Genomic DNA, 27,651 nt, shown 5'->3' with positions numbered 1-27,651 from the left:
TATGAAGACGGGACAAATATTTTTTTTTTAATTCTTAAACCCCATTTTCACATGCTTAGTTGTAAGCCCATTTGATTACATATGAAAATGATATGTCTTGGCCTCAAGCTTAAAGCCCATATCACGCTTCCCAACAAATAGTTATTAGTTTTTTTTTGATGTTTGTAAGGGAAGATTGAGAGGCAAGACAAAAGCAAACACGTAATTTTGGCACCCTTTGTGGTCCCTTAAAAAGGGTACTATAACTTTTAGTTTCCATTCAAACAGGCGATCTCCCAATATTCTAAGACTATGGGCTCGGTACAATCACTTTTGGGAAAAAACAAACAAAAAACAAATACACACGCATCCATGCTATTTCTTCTAGCGAAAAACATATAAAATTCCACATTTTTGCTGATGGGAGCTTGAAACTTCTGCAGCAAGATCCTCCGATACTTTAAATATGAAAGTGTCATTTTCATGGATATTCTGCAACAAATTGGGTGTTTTCCCCACTTTTTCGAAAATCTGCCAATTTTACTCAGGCTCTTAGCTTATGATGAGCAAGACTAAACTCAATGAATCTTTTATATTTGGAATCAATATGATAAGTCAATTCTTTAATGTATCTATTGATATAAAAATTCTGTTTTTAGAATATCGGTTACTATATGACTGAGTTACCCCTTACTTGCAGTTTGTTACCATGAACTTTTCTACAAGCAGTTTTAACTATTATATATCGACTCAGTTTTGACTAAGATGTTGCTACTATGTTATCATAGCCAGCACGATAGCGCTGGCTAAGTAAAGAACGATGTTGGCACAATGTTTTTTTTATTTTTTTTTTCCATACCCGGGCACTTCGTATCGAAGGAATTGTCGTAGAAACTTCGAAAAGGGCGCATTCGATTGGAAATTGGAGTGACTAGTGCCCTTTTTAACAGTCGAAAGTGATTGGAGGGCATCTAGCCCCCCAGGCCCATCATTCTCCGGAACACATCCAATCAAAATTTTGAGATAGCCATTTTGTTCAGCGTAGTTGATTTCCAGATAGAAAATATGTTTTTGAGGAGGACACTCCCCCACAACCCTCGGGGCAAGGGTTTTAAGTTATGCCCTGAGGGCATATAAGAACGATGTTGGCACTATGTATTATTTATTATTTTTTTCCTTTAGAGCAGGGCACTTCGTATCGAAGAAGTTGTCTCAGAAACTTCGAAAAGGGCTGATTCAATTAAAAATTTCGACAACTACTTTCCTCTTCGATAGCTAACACGTACTAAATGATAACTACAGCCCTGTCCACGCCCACCATTTCCCAAAAAATCTGACATAAAAAATTTGAGATGTCCATTATGTTCATTGTATTTTCAGTTAAATTAGAAAATATTTGCTTAAGGAGGACGCATCCCTACAGCCTTCAGGGGTATGGTTGTAAGTTATGCCCGGGGGCATATAAGGTTTTATAGAAGGCGTTGTCATAGAAACTTCAAAAAAGACTCATTCGATTGGAAATTCACAGGGCTAGTGCCCTTTTTAATAGTCGAGAGCGATTGGAGGGCAACTAGCTCCCTCCTCCACGCCCATCAAACCCCAAACACACGCAATCAAAATTTTAAATAGCCATTTTGTTCAGCGTAGTTGATTTCCAGATAGAAAATATGTTTTGAGGAGGATACTCTCCCACAACCCTCAGGGCAAGGGTTTTAAGTTACGCCCTGGGGGCATATAAGGTTTTTATAGAAGGCATTGTCGTAGAAACTTCAAAACAGGCTCATTCGATTGGAAATTCAAAGGGCTAGAACCTAGACCCCGGCGCCACGCTGGCGGAACGACCGAACGCCGCCGAAGAGAGGACCAGTCAAACGTCACTGAAGTTTCGTAACGCCGCCGACGCGCCGCAGGCACGCCGCCACTGGCAGAGGCGGCGGCATTTGGTCGACTTCAAATTAATTTTACGCCAATTCTTTGTTGCGTCAACCGCAAAGTCGGAGCTTTTCCTTCTCGTATGGTTTAGTATTTCGATTTTCCAGATTAGAAATCAGGCAGGGCTTGCACTATCCCCAAATTTTTGGGTATTTCCCCGAAAATCTATGCGTCACCCCGAAAAAAAATTTGTTCCCCGAATCCCCGAAAATCACACAATCACGGTGCCACCTCTAGCGATTTCTCACCAGTGACTTTCCCTGCCAAATATTACTTTGTATCCCATAATTCTTTACTACTCTCTTGTTTATTAATTTTCTTCTCTTTTGTTACTTTGCATAACAACCAGACAGATGCAATATGCAATTACAAATATTGAAATAATAATAATAATAATAATATATTGAAATCCGACGTATACAATAAATGTACAATGACAGAGTATACAAAAATGCGAAAAGAGGAAACAAAAAGAAAATATACTAAAAAAAACAACAAAAGCAACAACTTCCTACATAGCATACAAAATAGTAAAAAAAGAGGAAACAGAAAGGTAATATACTCAAAAATTACAACAGAAACAACAACTTCTTCGAAAATAGCAACAAGGACAACAACTTCTGAAAGGAAAAAAAAAGAAAAAAAAAGGGAAACAAGTGGGAAAATTAAACAAGCAAACTTGCCCACTCGTGCTTTAGAATTGCTGGTTTTGTTTTTTTGCCAGCTAATAAGTGTCTCAACAGCTAGATTTGGATCCACTAGGTTGTAGCGCTGAATCAGAAAACAATTTTTTGTCAAAGGTGGCAATTTTAGTAGGTACTTGGCAAAATGGAAAAATAAAGAGCGGATTTTAGACTTTTCACGGTTTGCCAATAATTTCCAGAAAGGGGTCACATATAATATATGTGGTAGAGCGGTAGCGTTGTAGATACTTGCCAGTAGTGGACAGTTAAATCTCAGAGTGTATTTGACGATCAAAGCATAGGAACTGGAAATTCACCGTTCAAGATGTGAGATCAGGAGGGAGCGGGTATGCTGTAATGAGGTACCTATTGGCAGCCCCAGATATAATATTTTATCAACTGGTTTTACTGAGCTATCACCAAGTGTGATATTAGTAGGAGGGTCATTCTTCCAATTGTAAAGCAAGACTTCCGACTTTTGGGAGTTAAATCTCAGACCAGCTTTTTCGTAATTGGACTGCAGACATGAGAATATTTCTGAAAGACGGTTAAGCGTCCGGCTGAGATTCAGCGTGTCATCAGCATAGCATACTAGGGATATGTTAATGGAACTGAAAATGCACGATGAAGGACAGCTTTCTTGGGGCTCAATAATGTAGTTGTTGAAGAAATTGGGGGATAAAACTGCCCCCTGACAATATACACAGTTCTTCATATGTTGACAAAAAAAGTATCGTCTTTATTAGATGAGTTTAAATCATTTCGAATGCAGTTTCTCAATCACTATTTCTTACATCATTCGTAGTCAAAAATTTTATTTTCAAGTTGAATAGAATTATAGAACGCATTCACTACTATACAGCTTCAGCCTTCAGTTGGATTTTGAAATTGATAGCCGACAGATTGTTTCTACAGATGAATTGCAAGTTTGCAGAATTTTTTTTTGCTGTTTTTAGATTAGATTTTCTTAACGTTTAATACTCAATTGTTGAATGCCTGAGAGAAAATACAATCTTCTTTCTGAAACATTTTTACCCCCCTCCCCCCAAAAAACCCTGCAATTGAGACAAAATTAAGCTATAGACTAATCTATGTACAAGGTTGGGGAACTAAAGATTGAACCGGAAGTACCCCAAAAATATGATTCATAAATAGATTGTAAATTATTGCCTATAGGGGAAGGGGGGATAGGGGGCTATCATTTTAAAATGATAATAACTCATTATTTTTTATTGAAAGCAGGGATACCAAAAAGATAATTATTTTTTCCATTTAAAGTGGAGACAGAAGAAAATTATATCAAATTCCCTGGGAAACCGTTGAAATATTTTGATGGACCCAGGGCCCCCCATTAGGACTTGTTCATTGTCTGGTGTATTTTGCGATTTCTCATAGGCTACTGGCCTAATTTGGCTTTTGTGTGTGCTCCGTTTTAATTAGATTCTTTGGATCTTATTGAATGCCATGGCAAATCTATGACTCAGTTTTCCGATAATTTGAGGTATATATTGAATAATTTCGACATTTTTGTTGTTGTCTTTGTACCCCTTTACTCATACCCTCAATTTTTTTTTTCAAGGAATACTGAGCTGTTTAACGTTATTTTGCGTGTTGGTTTGAACCATATAGTGACCTAGTTAATTATTAAGTAAATTATTTTTCTAATGAAAACTGATACGGTATCCTATCAAGGTGGTATCCAGAGGGGGGGGGGGTAGGAAGGTATTACATTTAAACGATAATATATCGAAATTGTTTTTATTGAAAGCAGGGATCCCAAAAAGTTAATTTTTTGAATTTATAGCAGAGAAGGTATCCTATCAAGGTGGTATCCAGAGGGGGGGGGATAGTGAGCTATCATATTTAAATGATAATACCTCGATTTTTTTTGAAAGCAGGGGTGCCAATAAATAATTTTTGTTTTATTTAAAGCAGAGACGGTATCCTATCAAGATGGTATCCAGAGGGGGGGGGGGTATAGGGAGTTTTTATATTTAAGTGATAGTACCTTGATTTTTTTTTTTTGAAAGCAGGGATGCCCAAAAGTTGAAAAGTTGACCAAAATTAACTAGATTTTCGTGAGTTATACTTGATACAGCACTTGCATGGTTTTATCGTCCAAAGGGAAAGGGACATATGCGTCCAACCCGTTTTTTTTCTTTTATTGATGAAACAGGTTTACTTTGAAAACATTCATTCATAAGTACCAGGCAGATTCAAACTAAAACGAATTGGTGTGACAAAAGCGATATCAACATCCCCACCAAATGTTGCGCTCGAGTGACAATGGCTCCCTTGGTCCAGTGCCCAAGTTACATTGAAAGGCCAGGTCATAATAAAAGCTTTCAATTTGGGAGGTTCAAGGAAGAGTCTTTGACGGTTTTATGACCTCAGGGTACTAGATGTCGCAACGTTCTTACGTATCTACAGTGGTTTAAATAAATTGATCACCCCACAAATGATTACCAAAAATATTCACAAATATAACAAATGTAACATTTGGAATATTATAACTCTTATTTCAAAGCTTTGAAGAAAAGAAAAAAAGGCTAAATACCCCTAACTACGCTTGAAAGCTATTTAAAAAAAAAAACTCTTTGGAGATTTCCATGGAAATGACCATAGCAGAAGCTTTGAGCCTAGGTGGGGTTCAAAGAGGAGTCTTTGAGTATTTTGACCACAGGTCACTTATCGTTGCGACTTTCTTAAATTTTGTAATTTTTGTGAGCATTTTGAAATCAAAGCTTAAACTCAATAACTGATACTAAGTGTCCTAACATTTTGCTTGGATTAAAAGTGACGAACTAGGATGAAAATCTCAACATCTTCCTGGAACTACTTCAGTCTGCATATTATTTCATTTAATTATATTTAAAACGGATGAGCTTTTCATTTTTTACCAAATAAAATTGCTGGCACTTCATTTTTCTTCATACCAAATAAACCATTAAGTGTTTGTTGTTTCATTGTAATTGAAGTGTTTTCATGTGAAGTGTTCATCATTTATTTTTCAATTTGAAAAATTTACTCCTTTAAGATGCATTTTATAATTTGACTGATATTAGGTATTTATCAGTTTGTATTTTTATTTATTTTATCCAATAAAGGAGGAAGCCATATAATTTGGAATGAATCCCCAAAGGAAAAATTGAAAAATATTCAAAAGAGCAGCCAACAGTAATAAAAAAGCAGCAGTTCAGCCTTAGCCTACATGACATATATTCTATAAAGAAGCCAAAAAAAAACTTTAAAATGCATATTTTTTTATATTGTTATTAAAAACCAGTTTTTAATATAAGGAAGGATTTTTACGAATACTAAAGAGCAAAAAAAAAATCAATATCAAAGTCGCACATTTCAACCGTTTTAAAGGTGACAAAATATATATAAGATAAGGACTTTATGAAAAAAATAAGATTTTAAGTTCAAAGTTACTTTTTAAGTTTTTACCAAGATAACTGACGAATTTTGTGATACGGTATTTGAAGTTTTGTATGAGTAATGCTCCATGAAAAAAAACTACTAATTTTGATAATTATTTATGTTAAGAATACATAGCTAATAGATACTTCAACTACACGTATTATGCAAGGGTTCTGAAACGCCACAGCCATTTCGTTTCTACCAGATTTCTATTTCTCTTGATGAATAACGAAGAAGACCAGTTTCCAGCCAGCGACTTGGGAATTTTTGAACTCATGAATAGGCTCGAATCTGTTGTACATTTAAGCTGTGATTTGAGAAAGACTGATGAAAATATTAATGTTTGGGGTCAACATTGATCGCGCTGGCGGTGCGCCGCAGACATCTTACCGGCGGCGCGCCGCCAACATCTCCGGCGCCGCGGCACGGCGCGCTGTTTTTCGCCCCACCGCCACCGGTCTTCCCTCATCGGTGCGGCTTCGGGGTCTACTAGTACCCTTTTTAATAGTCGAAAGTGATTGGAGGGCAACTAACCCCCCCCCCCACGCCCATCATTCCCCCAAACACATCCAATCAAAATTTTGAGATAGCCATTTTGTTCAGCGTAGGTGATTTCCAAATAGAAAATATGCTTTTGAGGAGGACACTCCCACAAAACCCTCAGGGCAAGAGTTTTAAGTTATACCTGGGGGCATATAAGGTTTTTATAGAAGGCGTTGTCGCAGAAACTTCAAAACAGATTCATTCGATTGGAAATTCAAAGGGCTAGTGCTGTTTTTACTAGTCGAAAGGGATTGGAGGGCAACTAGCCCTCCCCCCACGCCCATCATTCCCCCAAACACGTCCAATCAAAATTTTGAGATAGTAATTTTGTTCAGCGTAGTTGATTTCAAGATAGAAAATATGTTTTTGAGGAAGACACTCCCCCAGAGCCCTCAGGGCAAGGGTTTTAAGTTTTGCCCTGGGGGCATATAAGGTTTTTATAGAAGGCGTTGTCGTAGAAACTTCAAAACAGGCTCATTCGATTGGAAATTCAAAGGGCTAGTGCCCTTTTTAATAGTCGAAAGTGATTAGAGGGCAACTAACCCCCCCCCCGCCCATCATTCCTCCAAACACAACAATCAAAATTTTGAGATAGCCATTTTGTTCAGCGTAGTTGATTTCCAGATAAAAATTATTTTTCGAGGAGAACAATCCCCCACAGCCTTCAGGGCAAGGGTTGTAAGTTATGCCCTGGGGGCATATAAGGTTTTTTTAGAAGGCGTTGTCGTAAAAACTTAAAAAAGGCACATTCAATTGGAAATTCAAAGGGCTAGTGCCCTTTTTAATAGCCAAAAGTGATGGGAGGGCTATTTCAATTAACGTAGTTTTAAGTTCTGTAAATTAGGCCTTTGAGGATGACAACCCCCTCATAGCCCTCAGGACAAGGGTTGTAAGTTATGCCCTGGGGTCATATAAGGTTTTTATAGAACGCGTCGTAGAAACTGTAAGAAGGGCTCATTCGATTAGAAATTGAAATGGCTTGTTCACTATTTAATAGTTGAAAGAAATTGGAAGGCAGCTAACACCCCTTTCTTGCCCACCATTTCCCCAAGCACATCCAATCAAAATTTTTAGATAGCAATTTTGTTCCACACAGTTGAAGTTCAGAAAATTATACCTTTGAGCAGGAAACTCCCTCCACAATCTTCAGAGCAGGGGTTTTAAGTTATGCCCTGGGGGCATACAAGTTTTTATTGAAATATTTGTCGTACAAAATTGAAAAAGGGCTCATTCGATTTGAAATTCAAAGGTCTAGTGTCCTTTTTAATAGTCGAAAGTGATTTGAGTGAAACTAGCCCTCCCCTCTCGTCCACCTTTGCCCCAAACACATCCCGTCAAAATTTTTAGATAGCCATTTTGTTCAGTGTTGTGGATTTTCAGATAGAAATTATGTTTTGAGGAGGACACTCCCCCACAGCCCTCAGGGCAAGGGTTGTAAGTTATGCCGTGAGGGCATATAAGGTTTTTATAGAGCGCGTCGTCGTAGAAACTTCAAAAAGGGCGCATTCGATTGGAAACTGAAATGGCTAGTGCCTTTTTTATAAGTCGAAAGTGATTGAAGGGCAACTAACACCTCGATAACGCCCATCATTTCCTCAAACATATCCAATAAAATAATCGAGGTTGACATTTAGTTCCACGCAGTGTAAAATTCAGTGTATTATACCTTTGAGCAGGACAATCCACCCGCAGTCTTAAGGACATGGGTTATAAGTTATGCCCTGGTGTCAAAAAAAGTTTCGATCGGAATCTGTGTCATAGAAACTCGAAAAGGGGCTCATTCAATTAGAAATTCAAAGGAACAGCGCCATTTTTAATAGTCGAAATTTATTTGAGGGCAACTAACCCCCTCCCACGCTCACCTTTCCCCCGAACACATCCAATCAACAGTTTTAGATTGCCATTTTATTCAACGTAGTTAAAAGTTTTGGAAATTAGGTCTTTAAGGCCGACAACCCATCCCCCCACAACCCTCAGGGCAAGGGTTGTAAGTTATGCATTGGGAGCATGTAAGGGGTTTATAGAAAGCGATGTATAAAAACATCAAAAAAGGCTCACTCAATTGAAAATTGAAAGGGCTAGTGCCCTTTTAATAGTCGAAAGTGATTGAAGGATAACTAACCCCCCTCTCACGCCCACCATCTCCAAAAACATATCCAATCAAAATTTTGAGATATCCATTTGGTTCAACGTAGTCGAAAGTTCAGGAAATTAGGTCTTTTAGGATGATAACCCCATCAGAGCCGTCAGTGCAAGGGTTGTAAGTTATGCCCTGGGGGCATACAAGGTTTATATAAAAAGTTGTTGTAGAAATTTCGAAAGGGGCTCATTTGATTGGAAATTGAAATTGCCCTTTTTAATAGTCGACAGTGAGTGGAGAGTAATTAACCCCCCTCTCACGCCCCCATTTCCCCAAACACATTCAACAAAGTTTAGAGATAGCCATTTTGTTCAACGTAGTTGAAAGTTCTGGAAATTATTTATTCATCGATTAAAACCCCCCAGAGTCCCCTGTGCAAAGGTTGTAAATTATGCTCTGGGGACATATAAGGTTTTTAATGATAGATTTGTCGTCAAAACTTTAAAAGGGGCTCATTCAATTCGAAATTGAGAGGGCTAGTGCCCTTTTTAAAAGTTGAAAGTGATCGGAGGGAAACTAGCTCCCCTCTCACGCCAACCATTTCCCCAAACATCCAATCAAAATTTTCAGATAGCCATTTTGCTCAACGTAGTAGAAAGTTCTGGAAATCAGGCCTTTGAGGATGACAGCCCCCCAGCCCTCGGGGCGAAAGTTGTATGTTATTCCCTGGGGGCATATAAGGTTTTTATTGAAAGCGTTGTCGTAGAAACTTCAAAAGGGCTCATTTGATTAGAAATTCAAAGGGCTAGTGCCCTTTTTAATAGTCGAAAGTGATTGGAGAGCCATTTCAATCAACGTAGTTTTAGGTTCTGTAAATTAAGTCTTTGAGGATGTCAACCCCCTCACAGCCCTCAGGTCAAGGGTTGTAAGTTATGCCCTGGGGGCATATAAAGTTTTTATCGAACGCATTGTCGTAGAAACTACAAAAAGGGCTCATTCGATTAGAAATCGAAATGGCTAGTGCCCTTTTTAATAGTCGAAAGTAATTGGAAGGCAACAAAAACTCTTCCCACGCCCACCATTTCCCCAAACACATTCAATCAAAATTTTGAAATAGCAATTTTGTTCCACGCAGGTAAAGGTCAGGAAATTATACCTTCGAGCAGGACACTCCCCACACAGTCTTCAGGGCAAGGGTTATAAGTTATACGCTGGGGGCATATAAGTTTTTATTGAAATCTTTGTCGTAGAAACTTGAAAAAGAGCTCATTCGATTGAAAATTCAAAGGTCTAGTGCCCTTTTTAATAGTCGAAAGTGATTTGAGGGTAACTAGCCTTCCCCTCTCACCCACCTTTTCCCCAAACACGTCCAATCAAAATTTTTAGATAGCCATTTTGTTCTGTCTTGTGGATTTTCAGATAGAAATTATGTTTTGAGGAGGGCAATCCCCCACAGCCCTCAGGGCAAGGGTTGTAAGTTATACCGCGAGGGCATATACGATTTTCGTAGAGCGCTTTGTCGTAGAAACTTCAAAAAGGGCTCATTCGATTCGAAATTGAAATGGCTAGTGCCCTTTTTAATAGTCGAAAGTGGTTGGAAGGCAACTAACACCCCTTCCACGCCCACCATTTCCCCAGACCTATCCAATCAAAATTTTTAGACAGACATTTTGTTCCACGCAGTTTAAAGTTCAGGTAATTATACCTTTGAGCAGGAAACTCCCCTCAGAGTCTTCAGGGCAAGGGTTATAAGTTATGCCCTGGGGGCATATAAGGTTTTTATTGAAATCTTTGTCGTAGGAACTTGAAAAAGGTGCTCATTCGATTGGAAATTCAAAGGGCTAGTGCCCTTTTTAATAGTCGAAAGTGATTTGAGGGCAACAAATGACCCTCTCAAGCTCACCTTTCCCCCGAACACATCCAATCAACATTTTTAGGTAGCCATTTTATTCAACGTAGTTGAAAGTTTTGGAAATTAGGTCTTTAAGGATGCAACCCATCCCCCCCCACAGCCCTCAGGGCAAGGGTTTAAAAGTGAGTGGAGAGTCATTAACCCCCCTCTCATGCCCCCCATTTCCCCAAACACATTTAATAAGGTTTAGAGATAGCCATTTTGTTCAACGTAGTTGAAACTTCTGGAAATTATTTATTTATGGATTACAAACCCCCCAGAGTCCCCAGGGCAAAGGATGTAAGTTATGCCCTGGGGATATATAAGGTTTTTAGTGATAGAGTTGTCGTAAAAACTTCAAAAGGGGCTCATTTAATTCGAAATTGAGAGGGCTAGTGCCCTTTTCAATAGTTGGAAGTGATTGGAGGGTAACTAGCCCCCCTCTCACGCCAACCATTCCCCCAAACATCCAATCAAAATCTTCAGATAGCCATTTTGTTCAACTTAGTAGAAAATTCTGGAAATTAGGTCCTTGAGGATGACAATCCCCCCCCCCCAGCCCTCAGGGTGAAGGCTGTAAGTTATCTCCTGGGCGCATATAAGGTTTTTATTGAAAGCGTTGTCGTAGAAACTTCAAAAGGGTTCATTTGACTGAAAATTGGAAGAGCTAGTGCCTTTTTTAACAGTTGAAATTAATTGGAGAAAGACTAACGCCTCTTTCACGCCCACCATTTTCCCACACATCCAATCAAAATTTTGAGACAGCCATTTTGTTTAACGTAGTTAAAAGTTCTGGAAATTAGATCTTAGAGGATGACAACCACCCTCACAGACCTTAGGGTAGGGGTTGTAATTTATGTCCTGGGGGCATATAAGGTGTTGATAGGAAGTGTTGTCGTAGAAACTCAAAAAGGGCAAATTCGATTGGAAATCCAAAGGCCTAGTGCCCTTTTCAATAGTCGAAAGTGATTGGAAGGCTTGACATTTTTATAGTAGAGATCGATGTGGGTATAATGTATTATTTTGTTGTTGTTGTTGTTGTTTAGACCAGGGTACTTTATATTGAAGGAGTTGTCGTGAGAACTTCGATAAGGGCTCATACAATTGAAAATAGAAAGAGCTGATGCCCTTTTTAATAGTCGAAAGTGATTGGAGGGAAACTAATCCCCCTCTCACGCCCACCCTCCCATTTGACTTTATGTGTAAAAACTAAATGTTGTTGCCTTAAGATTAAATGAAAATGCACTTTGTTAATGCTAATTCCCAATAAGGCATCTCAGCAGTATTCAAAGAACAACTGAGGGTATTATGTTCAAATTTTCGGGCTGCTTCTGCTCTTAAAATTTAACCAAATCAAAATAGTGTAAGTGTATCCAAGCTATCAAAGAAAGTGAACAGATTTTTTTTTCGAATGGTAACAAGTTTTCCATTTCAGGTCAACTAGAGGAGGTATGAGACTAAATTAAACAGTACTATTTGTGTCCAGATTTTTAAAAGGGTGTATGTTGTTAAAAATTGCTGAAAATTTTTCTCTAGCATACAAATAGCAGGCCAAACTATAGATTCTAAAAAAAAGAAAAGATTTAAAGTGTTATTTTCTTTTTCTCTGGAAAGACTATGCAAATATAAAACGAACAGAAATTAATTAAAAAAACTTTTCCCACAAAATAAGTTTTTTCAAAGAAAAGTAAAGAACTCCATTAAACAAAAAATAAGCAAAAATAAAATCAAATAATCTACCAAGCGTGAAACTACCACAAATCCGCATCGATAAATAAATGAAACCGAAAACGAACAGAAATTACAATAAAGAACCGACTGAAACTCAAAAAGTCCAAAAACTAACATAAGTTAGGCTTAAAACCCCTATGCTTTACCAACGCCAGATTATAATTTGCACTTAACTGAAAAAAATACAAATGAATTTGAGTTGTCAGTTTAATATACATACACTGATATTTAGTAATCAAAATGATAATATTATTGTATTTATTAAAGTTACAAAAGTAAAAACATTTATATTTTTTCAGTAAAGTGCAAATTTTAAATGGGTACTAGAGCTTTTAAGTTCCTTTTGAATAATTTTCGATTTTCTAGTGCCATTGGCTCAATATAATCACCCATGAAAAACACAAAATAGAAATAAATGCGTACCCTTGATCATTCTGTCAGATTCGTAGCCGTTGGTGGGTAGCTTTGAAGTTGAGAAATTCTACATATTTAGTATCACCATAAAACCCAATTATTTGTCAGAATATTGTTATCAAAATTTATTATTAGAGTATCGGTGACAAGTAACTCCAGTGACTACGAAGCGTAAGTAACTTCTTACTTACACTTTGTTACGTTGTATAGTTTGAAAGGAAACATAAATGTTCTGGTACATCTTTTTCTTGGGCGTACAATTAAATTTATATGGACAGTTAATTGAGTCATGTTTAACAGTACATAGTATTCTGATAAAGGCAAATACAGCCTTATGAACCGCAACACTTGAGATTAGGAAACTATTATGCTATAATTATTTTTATTCTTTATATATTTATAATTATTTATATTATATTATTATATATTATTGATTATTATAAATTTTAATTAATCATTATTATAGATATCACTAACTGTATATAATTATTAGCAGTTATTAAATTGTATAATTTATTACATATATTATATAATTATTTAAATTTTACAATGGTAATGTCCTGGTACTGCCCGGTATTGTTCCTTTTGTAATTTTTCAAGCATCATAGATATAAAAACGATACGGTCACTCCAAGGGGGGAAGGAATGAAATAATTTATTTTCTTAAAATGTGCTCACAAATATGGCGTCAATCATACGATTGTTTCTTCTTCCAAAATTAAAGCTCCAAACGAATTATCTCAAATTCGTGATCTATGTAGATCCTTTTTGCAGGCCAGAAAACCCGAGGATGTCAAATTTCCAAAATATTTTTGGCAAGTTCTGATTCTCGCTGTCACTTGTAGATCTTTCTTTGTTCTTCACTTTGATTCGTTGTCGTAAGTAATCTATCCTCATATTTCTTTGTTCTTCATGGTCCAGGTTATTCGTTTGTCCTCAAGGCGTTATCAAACTGCTAAAAACGCCATTCGCAAAAAGAATCGTTACACTTGGTACTTTATACTTAGCTTTCTTTGTTTTATACTTATTTTTTATGCTTAATGTTTATAATTTTTATGTTTAACTTAACTATCGTGCTTGTGAATTTTTTCCTACATCATAGACGCTAAAAACAGTACAACCGCTACAGAGGCAAATGTGACGTATATACGGTCTCGAAATGTGCTCATAAATATATCGTCACTTACGGGATTATCCCCCATGAATCATGCTCTTGATGAGTTTTCTCTAACTCATTACCTGTATAGACCGTTTTCTTAGGCCGGAAAATCTCATGATGCCAATTTCCCAAAAAAATCTGGAGCCGTTTGACCCCCCCCCCCCCCCACGAAACGTTTGTCCGACTCGTAAAAACGTAACAAAATGAATATAAACGGATTTTTGATTCGTTTTTTTTTGTAGGAACCCTCCCCCCGAAAAAATCCTTTTGTAATCTTGAATGCAGGGTTTGAACTTTTTTTCCAGAGGGGAATTTATCGACAATTTATAACGGGATCTTATCTGTACGATACCGAAATACATGCATGGACCAAATTTGAAGCAGTAAATTTGTCCTCCTTTTCAAGGACAATGCTTTCGAAGCTTTTACCTGCCACTTGGATTTTGTGACGCTGCGACGGATCTATTTCTTTTTACACTTTTTTTATAAACTGTAAATTTTGTGTAGGAATATATGAATAGTTTTATTTAAAGCCCCTTCCTTTTACAAATGGTAACAAGATTGGGATCTCTCCCATATCCATTAGTAGTATGCAAATAGTGCCCTAAGTTTAGTTCAACATATCCTGAAAGTGTCAACTTAATACTCTTAGCTATTCGTGGGTTATTGTTGATACGTCCTTTTGACAACTGGCATTTACATATTGTATTTTCCTTTGGTTCAAAATCTCCCAGATCTGAAAGATTCCCTTTAAACAGCATAGTTTTAGAGGTAGTAGTAGCATTAACCGTTGTTGTAGCAGTAGTCATAGCAGCAGTAGCAATATTAGTATGCAATTTAGGATATGTCCCATATCCAATAGTAATTTTAGTATGTAAATAGTGCCTTCTAGTTAGCTCAACACCTCCCCTCACAATGCACTGAAAGTTTTAAATTAATGCTCTAAGTTGTTCCTGAGGAATTTCTGATACGTTTTTTCAACAATCTACATGTATAGTGTTTTGATTTATTTCAGAACCCCCCTCCAAATTTCCTGATAGTTCTTCCATTCCCTTTTAGTCTTAGCACTAGTGGTAGCACAAGCAGAAGTGTTGTGCACATAGCGCCTTTTGGATATTTCTACACACACACCTCTCAACATATACGATGAAAGTTTCAACTTTATGCCCTAAACTATTCCTGAAACAAAGCTGCTAGTCCCTTTTGACGATCTACATGCACACAGTGTTTTGATTTAAATTCAATATCCTCTTCAACATTTTATGAAAGTTTCACCTTTATGACCTAAGTCTTGGCAGTAATATTAGTGTGTGCAAAGTCCCTTTGGTTATTTTACCCCCCCCTTGACATGCCCTGAAAGCTTCAGCTTAACAGCCTAAGCCGTTTCTACGATATCACTGACACATTAGCCGTCAGTAATAACACCTAAGCCTTAGCAGTAGCATTGGTACGTAAATAATGCCTAAATGTTAGTTTAAAATCCCTTTCAACCTGCTATCAAAGTTTCAACTTAATGCACTAAGCAGTTCCTGAGATATTACCCGTACAAAAAACCCTACCAATAAATAAGTGAAACTCAAAACGAATAAAAATTACAATAAAAAATCAAGTTAAATTTAGAACGAACAGAAACGGCTAACGTCCTCTATACCTTGTAAAGATCATATCGTCATTTGCGCTTAATACATTAAAATACAAAAGAGCTTTTTCAATGAAAAGTAAAAGGCTATATTATGCCCAATAAGAGCAGAAATAACGTCAATTAGTAATTCAAACCAGAAAAAAAAACAGAAATTATAATATTTTATTAACTAAAATTAAAAAAAAAAGCAGAAAATGAAGCAAGCTAACCTAAATTTTCACTTTAATGAATTGTGACTGAACTGTTCACTTGCACTCTGACGATATGGTCTTTACAAGGCGTAGGGCCTTGTATAATGATTTGTTCTGTTTACTTTTGAATTACTATTCGGCTTTATTCTCTGCTCGTCTTAGGTTTAATGTAACTCTTTATTTTCCTTTGAAAAACTACTTTGTCGAAACAGTCTTTAAAATTAATAATAGAAAAGGCAGTCATGCGTGGTCTTGGTCTTCCGACCAGCTTCCGGGTCTTCCGACCTGCCTGCATCCATAGTAAAGATGGTGGGTGAGGATTTAAAGAGTAGAAGAACCAAGGACCGGGGTGTTTTTTTGTCGTTGTTTTTTTTTTAAGTTTTTTTTAAGGCCAAGCAAAAAGCAGGGCATCCTAAATTGAGTGGAAGAACGGGGCAAAGAAAGATCTAACGATTACTGGAACTTCTTGGGAGAATGTAGAGGGAGGCTTGGAATGGACTGGGATGAAGGAGTTGCATAGCCTTGTTGGCCTTGGGCGGATGGGTGCTTCAGTGAGTTGTTACTAGTAGTAGTATATCCCGATCACCCCTTCTGATAAATCTCCAAATAAAAAAAAAACAATGATAAATAAGAGACTACCCTATCATCATTAAGGCTAAAATGAGTAGCAAGCTAAAAAAAAGTAACTTGAGCACTTGGTCTTACTTTGAACTAAGTTTGGATTATATTTAATAACTTCTTCTACTAAATGGCCTGATGACGAGTATGTACTGAACCCTTCTCCTTCGTCTCACCTTAAAGCTCAGATCATTTTCTGATCACCAAAAAGCCTTACTATTCCATTATTTGTTTCATACTCTAAAGAAACTAATCAAATTCCTTTAAGATTCGATCATCCCTACTTGGAATGTCCAGAAGACAAGAATGTATAAATTCCACTCCTCCCTTCAAAGGTCAAAGAAGGTCCCAATCTTATGAAAAAGGCATAACTAAGAAACTAACATTAACTTCTGATAAAAGTTTAATGGTGTTCGCTATATTTTTTCCACCTGTTAAGAAACTTTCCAGCACACTTATTTTATATGTGTTATATTTTATATGTATATATATTATATATATATATATATATATATATATATATATATATATATATATATATATATATATATATATATATATATATTATATATATATATATATATATATATATATATATATATATATATATATATATATATATATATATATATATATATATATATATATATATATATATATATATATATATATATATATATATATATATATATATATATATATATATATATATATATATATATATATATATATATATATATATATATATATATATATATATATATATATATATATATATATATATGTTGCTGTTGCCATGGATAGTCACTAGGGGTGACATCGTGATTGGATGATTTTCGGGAAATTTCGGGATCTGGCGAACAATTTTTTTTTTCAGGGAGATACATAGATTTTCGAGGAAATCCCCAAAAATTCGGGGACAGTGGAAGCCCTGCTGAAAATGCTAAAATCTGTTGTTGAAGAGGTAATCGTTCGAAAAAAACGCAGCGGAAAAAACGCAAACGCAATCGTTCGACAAAACTTCTTCTGGCTCGAATCCATGCGCTAAACTGTGCAATTTATTCGGAACCGCATGGTTTCACTCATCATGTAATATTACCTTTAAGAAAAAGCTGCAATAATTTTACATTCATTCTATAAATCTTATATACCAAAAACAAAAAACAAAAAAAAAACAAAAAAAATCCTATATAACAAACCTTCCTTTTTGATACCTTAATTGCATAACCTTTACAGAAGAAAACTTACATAATAAAAACAACAACAACAAAAAAAAAAAAATTTCTAGGCTACCTTGCACCAAGCAGAATAAAAGTTAGTAACAGTAGCAGTTTAAAAAATTAGAAATAAAATGTACATTTTTGTTTTTACCCGATACTAACGAATGCAATAAATCATTAATAGTATTTGATAGACATATGCAGTGATGGACAGATAGAGAGCATAGAAAAAACAACTAGAGACATTGAGGCAGACTTGGCCAAGATCATAAAACAAGATAAAAAGTCAAAACATTGGATAAAGCCAGCACAGGTATCCATTTGAAAGCCAAGATTCCAAAGAAAAGATTCAATTTGATTTTGTGGAGACCTCCTTATAACAACGCTTCATCCAGTAATAATTAATAATCTAGTGGGATGCTGGGAAAGATTTATGTTTGGGCACTAGTTGCTGCTGTGCCTCCATCGACATGCTAAATTAGAAGAGATTGGACGGGAATATTTTTATTATTAGGCCTTACTACCCGAATTACAGCCGGATATATTATTCACAAAACTTAAAAACTCACCGAATTAAATTGACCTCTGCTCATAGCAGAGGCTCTGCTATGAACGTCTTATTTATTCAGACTGACTTACTCATTGCGTAGCCATGGGCGTAGGCAGCATTAGGCAGCATATTGTCTAAGGGGGGGCAGTCGATAATGCGATGGAGTTTTATCAACTGCTTTTTCCAAACCATCTGCTTTTTCAGCCATATCTAATGTAAATTTGTAAGGTCTAGGGGGGCAGCTGCCCTCCTCCCTACGCCCATGTGCGTATCCCTTTTGTTTTTTTTTACTCAGGCAGGAAATGACAAAGATGTAGCCTCACAGAACAATATCAGCATAAGCTCAAAGGGATATGACTTATGCATTGAATCTGATGAATGAAATTTTTTTGATAGATTTTAGTGAAATGGTATCTCTCTTATGGATAAATTTGTTTTAATTGTGAACATTTTTGTTCACGAAAAGCTTAAACTTACAACTTATGAAACTTGCCAGTAAGTTTGTCCTAAAACTTACCATTGTCAGGTAAATTACCCAGTGGTAACTTACCATGTGGTAACTTATGTCTTGCACATTAAATACTGCTTTACTAAAAACACAAAACCAAAGTTTTAACTTTGGTTTAAGAGAAGAAACAAAACAGTTTTAAGAGAAGAAAAGTCCTCAAGTAGCCTGTTGATCTAGAAAAAAACTAGCTAGCTCAGTCTTCAGTAAAGCATTAGTTTTATAGAAAACAAATATAAAGAAATATGAAGAATCAGTCTATTTTATTTTCAACTTCACTCTTTGCTTCAATCAGAAAAATTTCTTTTTTTTATTTCATTTTTTTGAAGTTTTAAAAATATATAGGATAAATCTTTGAAAAAGATGTTGGTCTAGCTTAGGAGAAGGAACTAAAGAAGCAACATGAGGTTTTTGTTAAAACAGGGCATTAAATAGTTACTGACTCTTTTGCAAAATTCCAGTCGGACTTGAAGGAGGAATTGAACGCTCAATTTCAGGCGCTTCTTAAACCTCTAAGTGAAAAAAATCAGGTCTTGGAAACTGAACTACAGGAAAAGTGTTCTCGGTAAGTTCTGAAGAACGAGGTTACCTTAGCAGTATCACAAGTTATCCCTAAAGCGAAAACTGACCTGTTCAACAAATTTTCTGGCCAGATTGGTTCGGTTTTGGGCCAGCAGATTTCCGTAGTTGCGAATCAAATAACTCAGCGTGGACTTGGTGACTTAGCACAAAAAGAGAAAAACCTCATTTTGTTTGGCTTGGAAGAGACGAATGCGATAAGCCAGAAAGCCCAGAACGAAAGTGATCTTAAGTATGCCAAGAAAGTTCTGCTAAATGAGTGTCCAGTTAAGTGTGCATTCTCTTTACACCTGGGACGAAAACAAGGGAGTAGAAGTACACTAGCAAAGGCGATTTTCAAGTCCCATCTAGATCGTGGTATAGCAGATTTTTTCCTTGTGAGCAGGATTGAGAATATTAAGGCTAACATAACGAACTTCCGTGTCGCACATGACAGAAGCAATGCAGAGTTGGCTGAGAAGAAGAATATGATGAACTTAAAAAGAAGCTTACTGGGAAAGTAGCTGCAGGTGAAACCGGTTGGAAAATCAAAACGCGGAAAAATGGGCCAGAACTAGAGCGCGAAGAGAGGTTTTTTCGTCCCCAAAACGAATCAGAGATGCCATAGTGAACAGTTAATTCTGGCAAATACAAATGCAGATTGTTTATCGTCAAGTGGGATGAATTTGTTGCACTTATTCAAAGCCGGAAACCCCACGTAATTGTTGTGACCGAAGTTTTGCCCAAGAATTGTGGTGACCCCTTAGTCCATTTTAGGCAACTAAGTGGATACGATTCTGTGCATAATATTAACTATGAACGAAGAGTTTGTGTTTATGTTTGTTCTTCCCTGAGTTTAAAATATAAAGAAGTTGATTCTGAGTTTACAATTCTTGGACATGAGGTAGTTAGTTTTGAGCTGAGACATCCGAGTTGGTCCCAAAGTGTGCGTATAGTAGCGGTTTACCGGAGCCCGTCTAAGAGTTTTGATTGTACTATTAAAGACGAGGGCCTACTCAGCTACCTTACTTATCTTTCGTCAGTTTCGTCTAAAATTGTGATCGTTGGTAACTTTAACGCTCCTGGTATGGATTGGTTATCACACAGTACAACGTTATCTGATTTGAGTTTCGGGCATAAACTAGTACAGACACTCTGTGATAGCTTTCTAAATCAGCATGTTACTGAGCCCACTGGGTTTCTAACTGGAAAGAATCCATCTACCTTAGACTTTATTATAACTAAGCACCCAGCTGACCTAGAGAATTTGGAATTTCTGCCTCCTCTAGGTAAAAGTGATCACATGGTATTGTCTTTCTGCGTTAATGAGAGCTTTCCATTAAATCCTAAGTCAAAATTGTAATATGACTATTTTAAAGGTAGTTATGATAAATTTAGAGAGTTTTTCCATTATGCTGATATCGTTGATGAGCTTTACCGTAGTTCTGTAGATGTAGATACAGCTTTTGAGTTTTTCTGTGAAGTGGTAATAGAGGGATACGAGAAGTTTATTCCAAGGTATACTTTTAGAGAGGGTATGAAAAAATGTAATAATCTGCCAAAATTTATCCTGGAAACAATATCTGCAAAAAATAGACACTGGAGAGCTTATTTATCAGCTAGGGCTGATGAATCTTGGCATGCTTGCAAGAGAGTGACAAATAGGGCGACAATGATCCTGTGGTCTTACACTAAGTTAGTAGAATCGTCGATAATTAGTTGCTCGCAAAGTTGTCCAAAAGAGTATTGGAAGTACGTGAATAGGGGCAAAAAACAGCAGTCGCCATCGTCTACGGTCTTCAATGACCCAGTCATTGGTGAAACTATTGATGATGATAAAAGCAAAGCAGCTATTTTTAACGAAACCTTTTCATCTGTTTTCGTTAATCCTGCTATCCATAAGATATCTAATTTATCACTGGCACCAGAAACTTCTGTGTTACAGAATGAGTCACAATGTGATGACTCTGATGTAGTGCCTGAGCTCGTCCCAAAAATTATCCACGAGCTTTCTGTTGATAAAGCCCCTGATATAGATGGTGTCTCAAATGTTATTATGCGAGAACTGGCTTCTTCTTAAGCGGCTCCACTCGCATTTCTTTTTAATCTTTGTTTGTAGTCTCGTAAGTGCCCTGCTGCGTGGAAAAAGGCAGTCACAAAACCCCTTCATAAGGGTGGACCAAGGTCAAATTTTACGAATTATTGCCCTATCTCAAACATGTCGATTTTTTCGAGAATTATGGAATAAGTAATTGTGTTTTAGATCTAAAATTATTTTGATAAAAATAAATTGTGGAATACGGCACTGCTCAGTTTTCAAAAAAACGATTGCGTAACACACAGCTAACGGAAGTAATCAAAGATTTTCAAAAGATGACTAATTCATGCCTAAAGTTTGATTGTATTTATATTGATTTTTGCAAATCATTCGACAAGGTTTCGATATTCTTGCTGGTGGAAAAATGTCGAAAGTATGGGATTGGATGTAGAAGCATGACTTGGATTAAGGATTACCTAACTAGTCGGTCACAGAAAGTGAAGGTTGGTGAGGCACTATCTAAAGCGTGTGGAGTTCTAAGTGGGGTCCCTCAGGGTAGCTGCCTGGGACCAGTTTTATTCTGTTTGTTTATGAATGATTTGCCGCAGGTAATCCGACACAGCACCATTAAACTGTTTGCAGACGATGGAAAGCTATACAGAGGTGTCACCTCCCCGGTTGATGTGACACTTAAAAAGGGAGATTTGGAGGTATTGTTCGAATGGTGTAATTTAAATTCTATGTTTGTTAACCAGAAGAAATGTCATGTGATGCATTACTTCGCGAAGGATGTGGCATACCGGTACTTGATTGGTGACGTGTCGGCGTGCCTTTTTAACTCTATTAGGGATCTCGGTATTATTTTTGGTGATCAGCTGAGGTTTGACAAGCAAGCATCAGCTGCTTCGCGTGAAGCAAACTATGGTTTGCTTTGCATCAAAAGAGCTTTCAGAAGTATTAACCTGAAAATTTTTACCACATTGTGTAAGACAATGGTGCACCCTGTTGTTGAATACTGCTCATCTGTGTGGTATCCGACTAGAAAATCTGATTCACTGTTGATTGAAAAGGTGCAAAGACGAGCGTCCAAATTTGTCCCCTATCTGAAATACCTACCTTATGAGCGGAGATTTAGTAGCCTGAGCTTCACATCTCTGCAATTCAGAAGGGACAGAATGGACCTTGTCAACACTTTCCGCATCATAAAGGGTATTGACCATGTGTCTTGTGAATATTTCTTTGATTTTAGTCATTATCCATCTACGCGGCAGAACTATTTGAAGTTGTACCAACCGATGGTATCAAGGAAAGTTGGACAGAGTTCCTTTGTAAATCGTTCAGTAAAATCATGGAACAGGTTGCCCGATCACAAAAGTAACCGTAAAATATTACGATGTCCATGAAGGAATACATATATAAACATAACATATATATATGTATATATGTATATATATATATATATATATATATATATATATATATATATATATATATATATATATATATATATATATATATATATATATATATATATATATATATATATATATATATATATATATATATATATATATATATATATATTTTCAAAATATCTATTTGGGATAAAACAATAGAAAGAACATAAAACAGAAAAAAATGAAAGAGTCTGATGAGGTATATTTCAATTGCTAAGCCAGAATATATTAACATATTGTTATGGATCATATAAAGTTTTACAGGGAAAATCAGAAAATAAAAATAATTGCTAAAAGTAACATATGCTTGGAATTAAATCTGGATAGCCTCATCTGGCCCTAGTCTTACAGTTAAGCCCTTGAGGAGGTAGTTGATAAACTGTTTGGAGTTGGTAATTACAGCGAATAATGACTGATACTATTCATATATACTTGAAAATAGCATAAGCATATAAGCTTACAAATCTCTGCTTTCCATAGCTTAACATACTCGCCTGAACTAGTCCTTAAAGCTACCATGGTATAATTCGTTCATGATTTATTTTTCTAAACATCAAATATCGACAATTTCACATCCCAGTTCTTCTTCTTCTTTCTTAAGCATCTCTGCTATTAGCGTGCACCGAACTGATTGACAGCAACAAGGCATAGGATGGTCCTCTATTTCCGGGTCTAAGCCCCCATAAGTAATTAAATAGTGTCTCTTATTTTTGTAATTTTGTTTAAAAGTAATTTCCCACCCAAGGATATCTCCTTCTTCTACATCGATTGGTGACGGAAGGACTAAGACTGTCTGCTTCCAATGAGTAGATGGCATCATTGGGGAAGTGCTTAAAGTGATATTTTGGCAATGGTCAAATTTGAAGTCAACATCAAACCAGATACAAAGTCCATGATGTTTACCAGTTTTTGAGATAGAAATGAACTTTCTAGAACTAAAACATTGTAAATCACAAATATCCATCCATACTAAATCAAATTCAGCGATAACTACTGGCTCGCTTAAAATATCATCACTAGAGACATCTAGAACCTGAGGTTTAGATACTTTTGATAACATCATACTGTCTTTAACTGATTTCATACTAAAGCCATAAACGTTATCCCAGAAGTTAATATCATTTTTGTATAAAGTTGATAAAGTGCAAGGGGCTACATAGATTCGCGCGTGGGATGGAAATAATATTCCCTCAGGCTGTCTTAGAAAATTATCTCGGGCAAATAGAACTGAGTCAAGCATTGATTCGTGAAGTAGGTAGAATCCCATCCATTCAGAAACAATTATATCAACCTTTAGGTGGAGCTGAAGGTTTTCTACTTGCTCTTGAATTACCTGCAAGAAAAATATTCAAACTGTTTAGAAATATAACCCAAATGTTGCTATTTCGTTGCATTTCTTTGCTATTAAAATGAATAGGTGTGGTGAAATGACGATGAGGCTTGCAAAATGATTTTCACGGCCTTTGACCATTAAAATTATTTGTATTCTTTTTTCTTAAACTGGTTTTCAAGATGGTTCTTAGTGACGCTGTGAGCTGATACTCACTATTTTTAGCTGACATGAAAAAAGCAGAAGAACCGGGGATTAACCTCATGCCTAACAAGAAAAAGCAGATTTAGTTCATTTGGGTTTCTGCAGTCTCAAAATGTTAAATCAAGCTACATCAGTTACCTTTGATTTTACCAGCATTACTGGTAAAATTATGTATTTCATAATAAATTGTAAGTGCTTCATTTAATTCTCCAAAAAAGTCTACACATACGCCTTTGACTCCTTCAAATTTTAACATCTATGAATTTCTCATGTGAAGTGCATAGCGAAGCAAAAGGGATGGGAAAGGGATTTGTCTCTTTTCTACTAGATCAAAAATACAATAAATAATAGTAAAAAAACGCAAATGAAATCCTCATATAGAACATAAGTTTGGTTATGTCCTAAGTGTCTCATAGCAGAGCTAGGAAACAAACTCTTTTTCTTTAAGTGATTATTCCTTATATAAGGAGAAGAAAAGGAACCATGTTATGAAAGCTTTCTTATAATATATTGCTTTTTCTTGTTTGCTCTTCTTTAAATGCGGGTTAGAACCCCACAGAGTAAACACTGAAACTAAAACGGCAAAATATTATTTTGTTTCGTTTAACGTTTGATATGTAAAACTTGACTTTGGAATAAGCTCAGTTCTAGCGATTCAAAAACTTTTTTTGTGACATTTTTTTAAAGCTTGGATTTATGGCCCAGCTCCTCAGCTTTCTTGGTTCCAAAACCAAGAAATAAAAGTCAACTCAGTCACAGTCAGTTCCTCAGTCACACTAGCATCTATTCTATATATAGATATTTGTTGTTTTTATTTCTTGGTTTTGCATTTTATTTGAATTTAGGTTATTTTAGTTTTACCTTTGTTTCTTACCATTGAAGACGCGTTGTTTTATACAGGCAAGAGGGTAGCTGCCCTCCGATCACTTTAACTCTTAAAAAGAGCACTAGATCGTCTGATTACCAATCCAATGAGCCTTCTCCGAAGTTTATGTGACCATGCTTTCTATAAAAATCTTATATGTTCCCAGGGCATAACTTACAACCTTCTCCCTTGGGGCTGGGGGGGATTTTAATCCTCAAAAACATAATTTTCAGATCTTTCTGATTCACTTTAGTTTTGTCTTTTCTTTCTACTGGCCGCTGTCCCGTTTGTTTTTTTCATTGTGAGATTTCTCTCTGATTACTTTGTCAGTCGAGTAATCACTGTGATGATTACTCTCTTACGGTCAATCTAGTAAAGATCGAATCCTAGCCCATAATGACCGAAAATTTAAAAACGCGTTAAAAAAAGAAAGGAAAAAACTATGAACTGAGGAAGAATCGCCATTTGAAGGTGATTGAAGAATGTAATTATTATTTCAATTATTCTTAATAGTAAGAAGTTTATTTGCGTAAAGAATTTATGGGAATTTCAAATTTGTATTAAGGAGCTACGTGTGAAACCATATGACAAAATATTGTGGAAATTAAGGGCATATCACGTAAGACTTCCTTATAATTGAAAAATAGCCGACTATCACCCACCCCACCAAATTACACTATTTCGAGATGCAAATAACACAATTATTGATAATACGCGTATGTCAAGGACATCATGCGAGGTCTTAGTGGTGTCAGAGCCACAAGGGAGTTGCTGTGGGTAGACTGGGATGAGAATTGGAAAGATGCTTTCCAGGAACAGTTGAATATGAGACTGGGAAAGTTTACAATTTGACAATGCATAAGATGGGTGGAATAATTTCAGCAAAATAGTTTGCGAGGTAGCAGAAAATTTCAAATGGAAGAAAATTAAAAAGGCAGCTAGAAAATACTAGTGAACACGCTTGAAGCTTGGTAGAAAAAACAAGTGGTTTATAGAAGAAGTTTTGGGTGATAGATCATACGAGAATAAGAGAAAAGTGAGTAAAGAATAGAAGGCATAAAAGTATGAATTAAGGTACTGGGAAATAGACACCATGGATAAAATTGCCGAGGATCTGGAAGATGCTGCCTTAATATCAAAATATTGTATTAACAGGCTCAGTAAAGATAGGAAGCTTCCGGGGGCTTCAATTATTTATAAGGAACCTGTTAAAAGAGATGGGCAGAGAAATCATATAGATAAAAATGAATTTCTTGACAATTTGTAAGTTAAAAAAGATTTATTTTGTGAGGTAGTGTTATAGACAATGTTAAAAGGATCAAAAAAAGGCCTCAGTTACGGATAGTTTGGTAAATGAGTTTTTGAAATACGACGGTTGTGATATAAGAGACAAATTACCAAAGATAATAATAGGATTTAAAAGAATAAAGTACCTAGTAATTTTAAGAAAACTTGAATCAAATGACTTCAAAAGAAAGGTGATAAGGGTGAATAGTAATTATAGATGTAAAAAGTAGAATAGACATGACGAAGGGTGTTTTTCATGAATGAAAAAAGTTTGGAAAGATAGAAAGGTAAGTCCAAGAACCGAGACTAGGGGAGAAGCTTGTAATTAAGTGATAAATTATATTTTTTAACGTGGGCAACTCCTTGGGCAGAGGAAGATTTGTTAAACGTTTCCCAGAGGAATTGTCTAAGAATAGTTTTAGGTACCCGTTTAAAGCACCATATATCAAACAAAAAGCTATACGAAAAATGTGCCCCCCCCCCTTTTTCTAGGGCTATAATGGAAAAAGGTTAAGATGGCTAGGACAGGTTTTACAGATGATGAATGACAGGTTGCCAAATATTGTTCTTTTTGGCCATCCATCCATCTGGGGCTAAACGAAGAGGAAGTCTTCCCCAAATAGGATGAGAGGAGGTCAAGTATTTAAAGGAAACTAGAACTTCTTAAGAAGGAATAAAAGGTGAAGCTTTGAATAGATGAGGGTGTAGGAGCGGCGTGCGCAGCTGTGTTGGCCACAGGAGTCTTGTTGCTGTAGTAAGTTGTAGTGACAATTAAAAAAAACAGAAATGAAATAAAATAACAACAAAAACAAAGATTTTCAACAAAATTAAGAGGGATAGTTAAACTATGCAAACAACTACATATATTGCAGCAAATACTGCTAATTGATGCTTTTAGTTCTGTTTAGTAATAAATTTCTGACACATTTGGATAGAATAGATTTCAAAAGAAAAAAACTAGTAGCGAAAATAAGGTTCATTTAAAATATCAACAGCAAGTTAGTTAAAGTATTTTTGCCAATATCTGTTTTTAATTCTCGAAAACTTCCTTAGTAATTGGATATTTGAAATATTATAATATAAAATAAGGCTTGTTCAAAATTTTTATAGCCTTTATTCGACGACAAATGACACCCTAGACTTCAAGTCGAATTGATGGACACAACCATCCGACTTTCATTGGTGGTAATTTTCGCTTGTTTTAGATTTGATTTCGAGTAAGTACTAGTAATTTGCTTTCATTTTAAGTTTGACTTCTTATAAGACTTTTGTTTCTGCTTGTCTTAAGTCATAACATTGCTAATTTTTTTCCGTCAAAATGCATTGCAAAAAAAAAAAAAAAAAAAATCAA

General features: G+C 36.0%; 3 protein-coding genes across 4 annotated transcripts in view; 1 reads left to right on the top strand and 2 right to left on the bottom strand.

Annotated features, from left to right (window-relative positions):
* Positions 1-13,951, bottom strand: part of LOC148942677 (uncharacterized) — a 35,282-nt gene extending 21,331 nt beyond the window's left edge. The window contains exon 1 of the mRNA XM_089102325.1: positions 13,916-13,951. Coding sequence (XP_088958451.1) covers positions 13,916-13,951 — 36 coding nt within the window. The remainder of the gene's footprint in view (positions 1-13,915) is intronic.
* Art8 (Arginine methyltransferase 8) overlaps positions 1-27,651 on the bottom strand; it is a 90,763-nt gene that overhangs the window by 50,693 nt on the left and 12,419 nt on the right. Inside the window, exon 4 of one of the 2 annotated variants that reach the window (XR_016143045.1) lies at positions 23,109-23,947. Coding sequence is in view for 1 of the 2 variants with exons in the window: in XM_089102090.1 (XP_088958216.1) it covers positions 23,168-23,947 (780 nt within the window). In the remaining variant the exon portion in view is untranslated. Of the gene's footprint in view, positions 1-23,003; positions 23,948-27,651 lie in introns of those variants that run through there. The other variant, XM_089102090.1, reaches the window with a different exon arrangement.
* On the top strand, positions 17,227-21,199 carry LOC148942676 (uncharacterized). Its single transcript, XM_089102324.1, has 4 exons — positions 17,227-17,250; positions 19,023-19,126; positions 19,780-20,408; positions 20,499-21,199. The coding sequence occupies exons 1-4, from the start codon at positions 17,227-17,229 to the stop codon at positions 21,197-21,199; spliced, it is 1,458 nt and encodes a 485-aa protein (XP_088958450.1).

This window comes from Artemia sp. Qi Xiang Cuo, chromosome 16 (assembly GCF_049724085.1).
Source record: "Artemia sp. Qi Xiang Cuo chromosome 16, ASM4972408v1, whole genome shotgun sequence".
Classification (NCBI taxonomy): Eukaryota; Metazoa; Arthropoda; class Branchiopoda; order Anostraca; family Artemiidae; genus Artemia; species Artemia sp. Qi Xiang Cuo.
This window is presented reverse-complemented; position numbering and strand designations above follow the sequence as displayed.

Coding starts and splice junctions, on each gene's coding strand:
- LOC148942676 (XM_089102324.1), top strand. CDS start 17,227: ATGCTAAAATCTGTTGTTGAAGAG. Junction 19,127..19,779: donor CTACAGGAAAAGTGTTCTCG/GTAAGTTCTGAA, acceptor ATACAAATGCAG/ATTGTTTATCGTCAAGTGGG. Junction 20,409..20,498: donor GGAATTTCTGCCTCCTCTAG/GTAAAAGTGATC, acceptor ACTATTTTAAAG/GTAGTTATGATAAATTTAGA.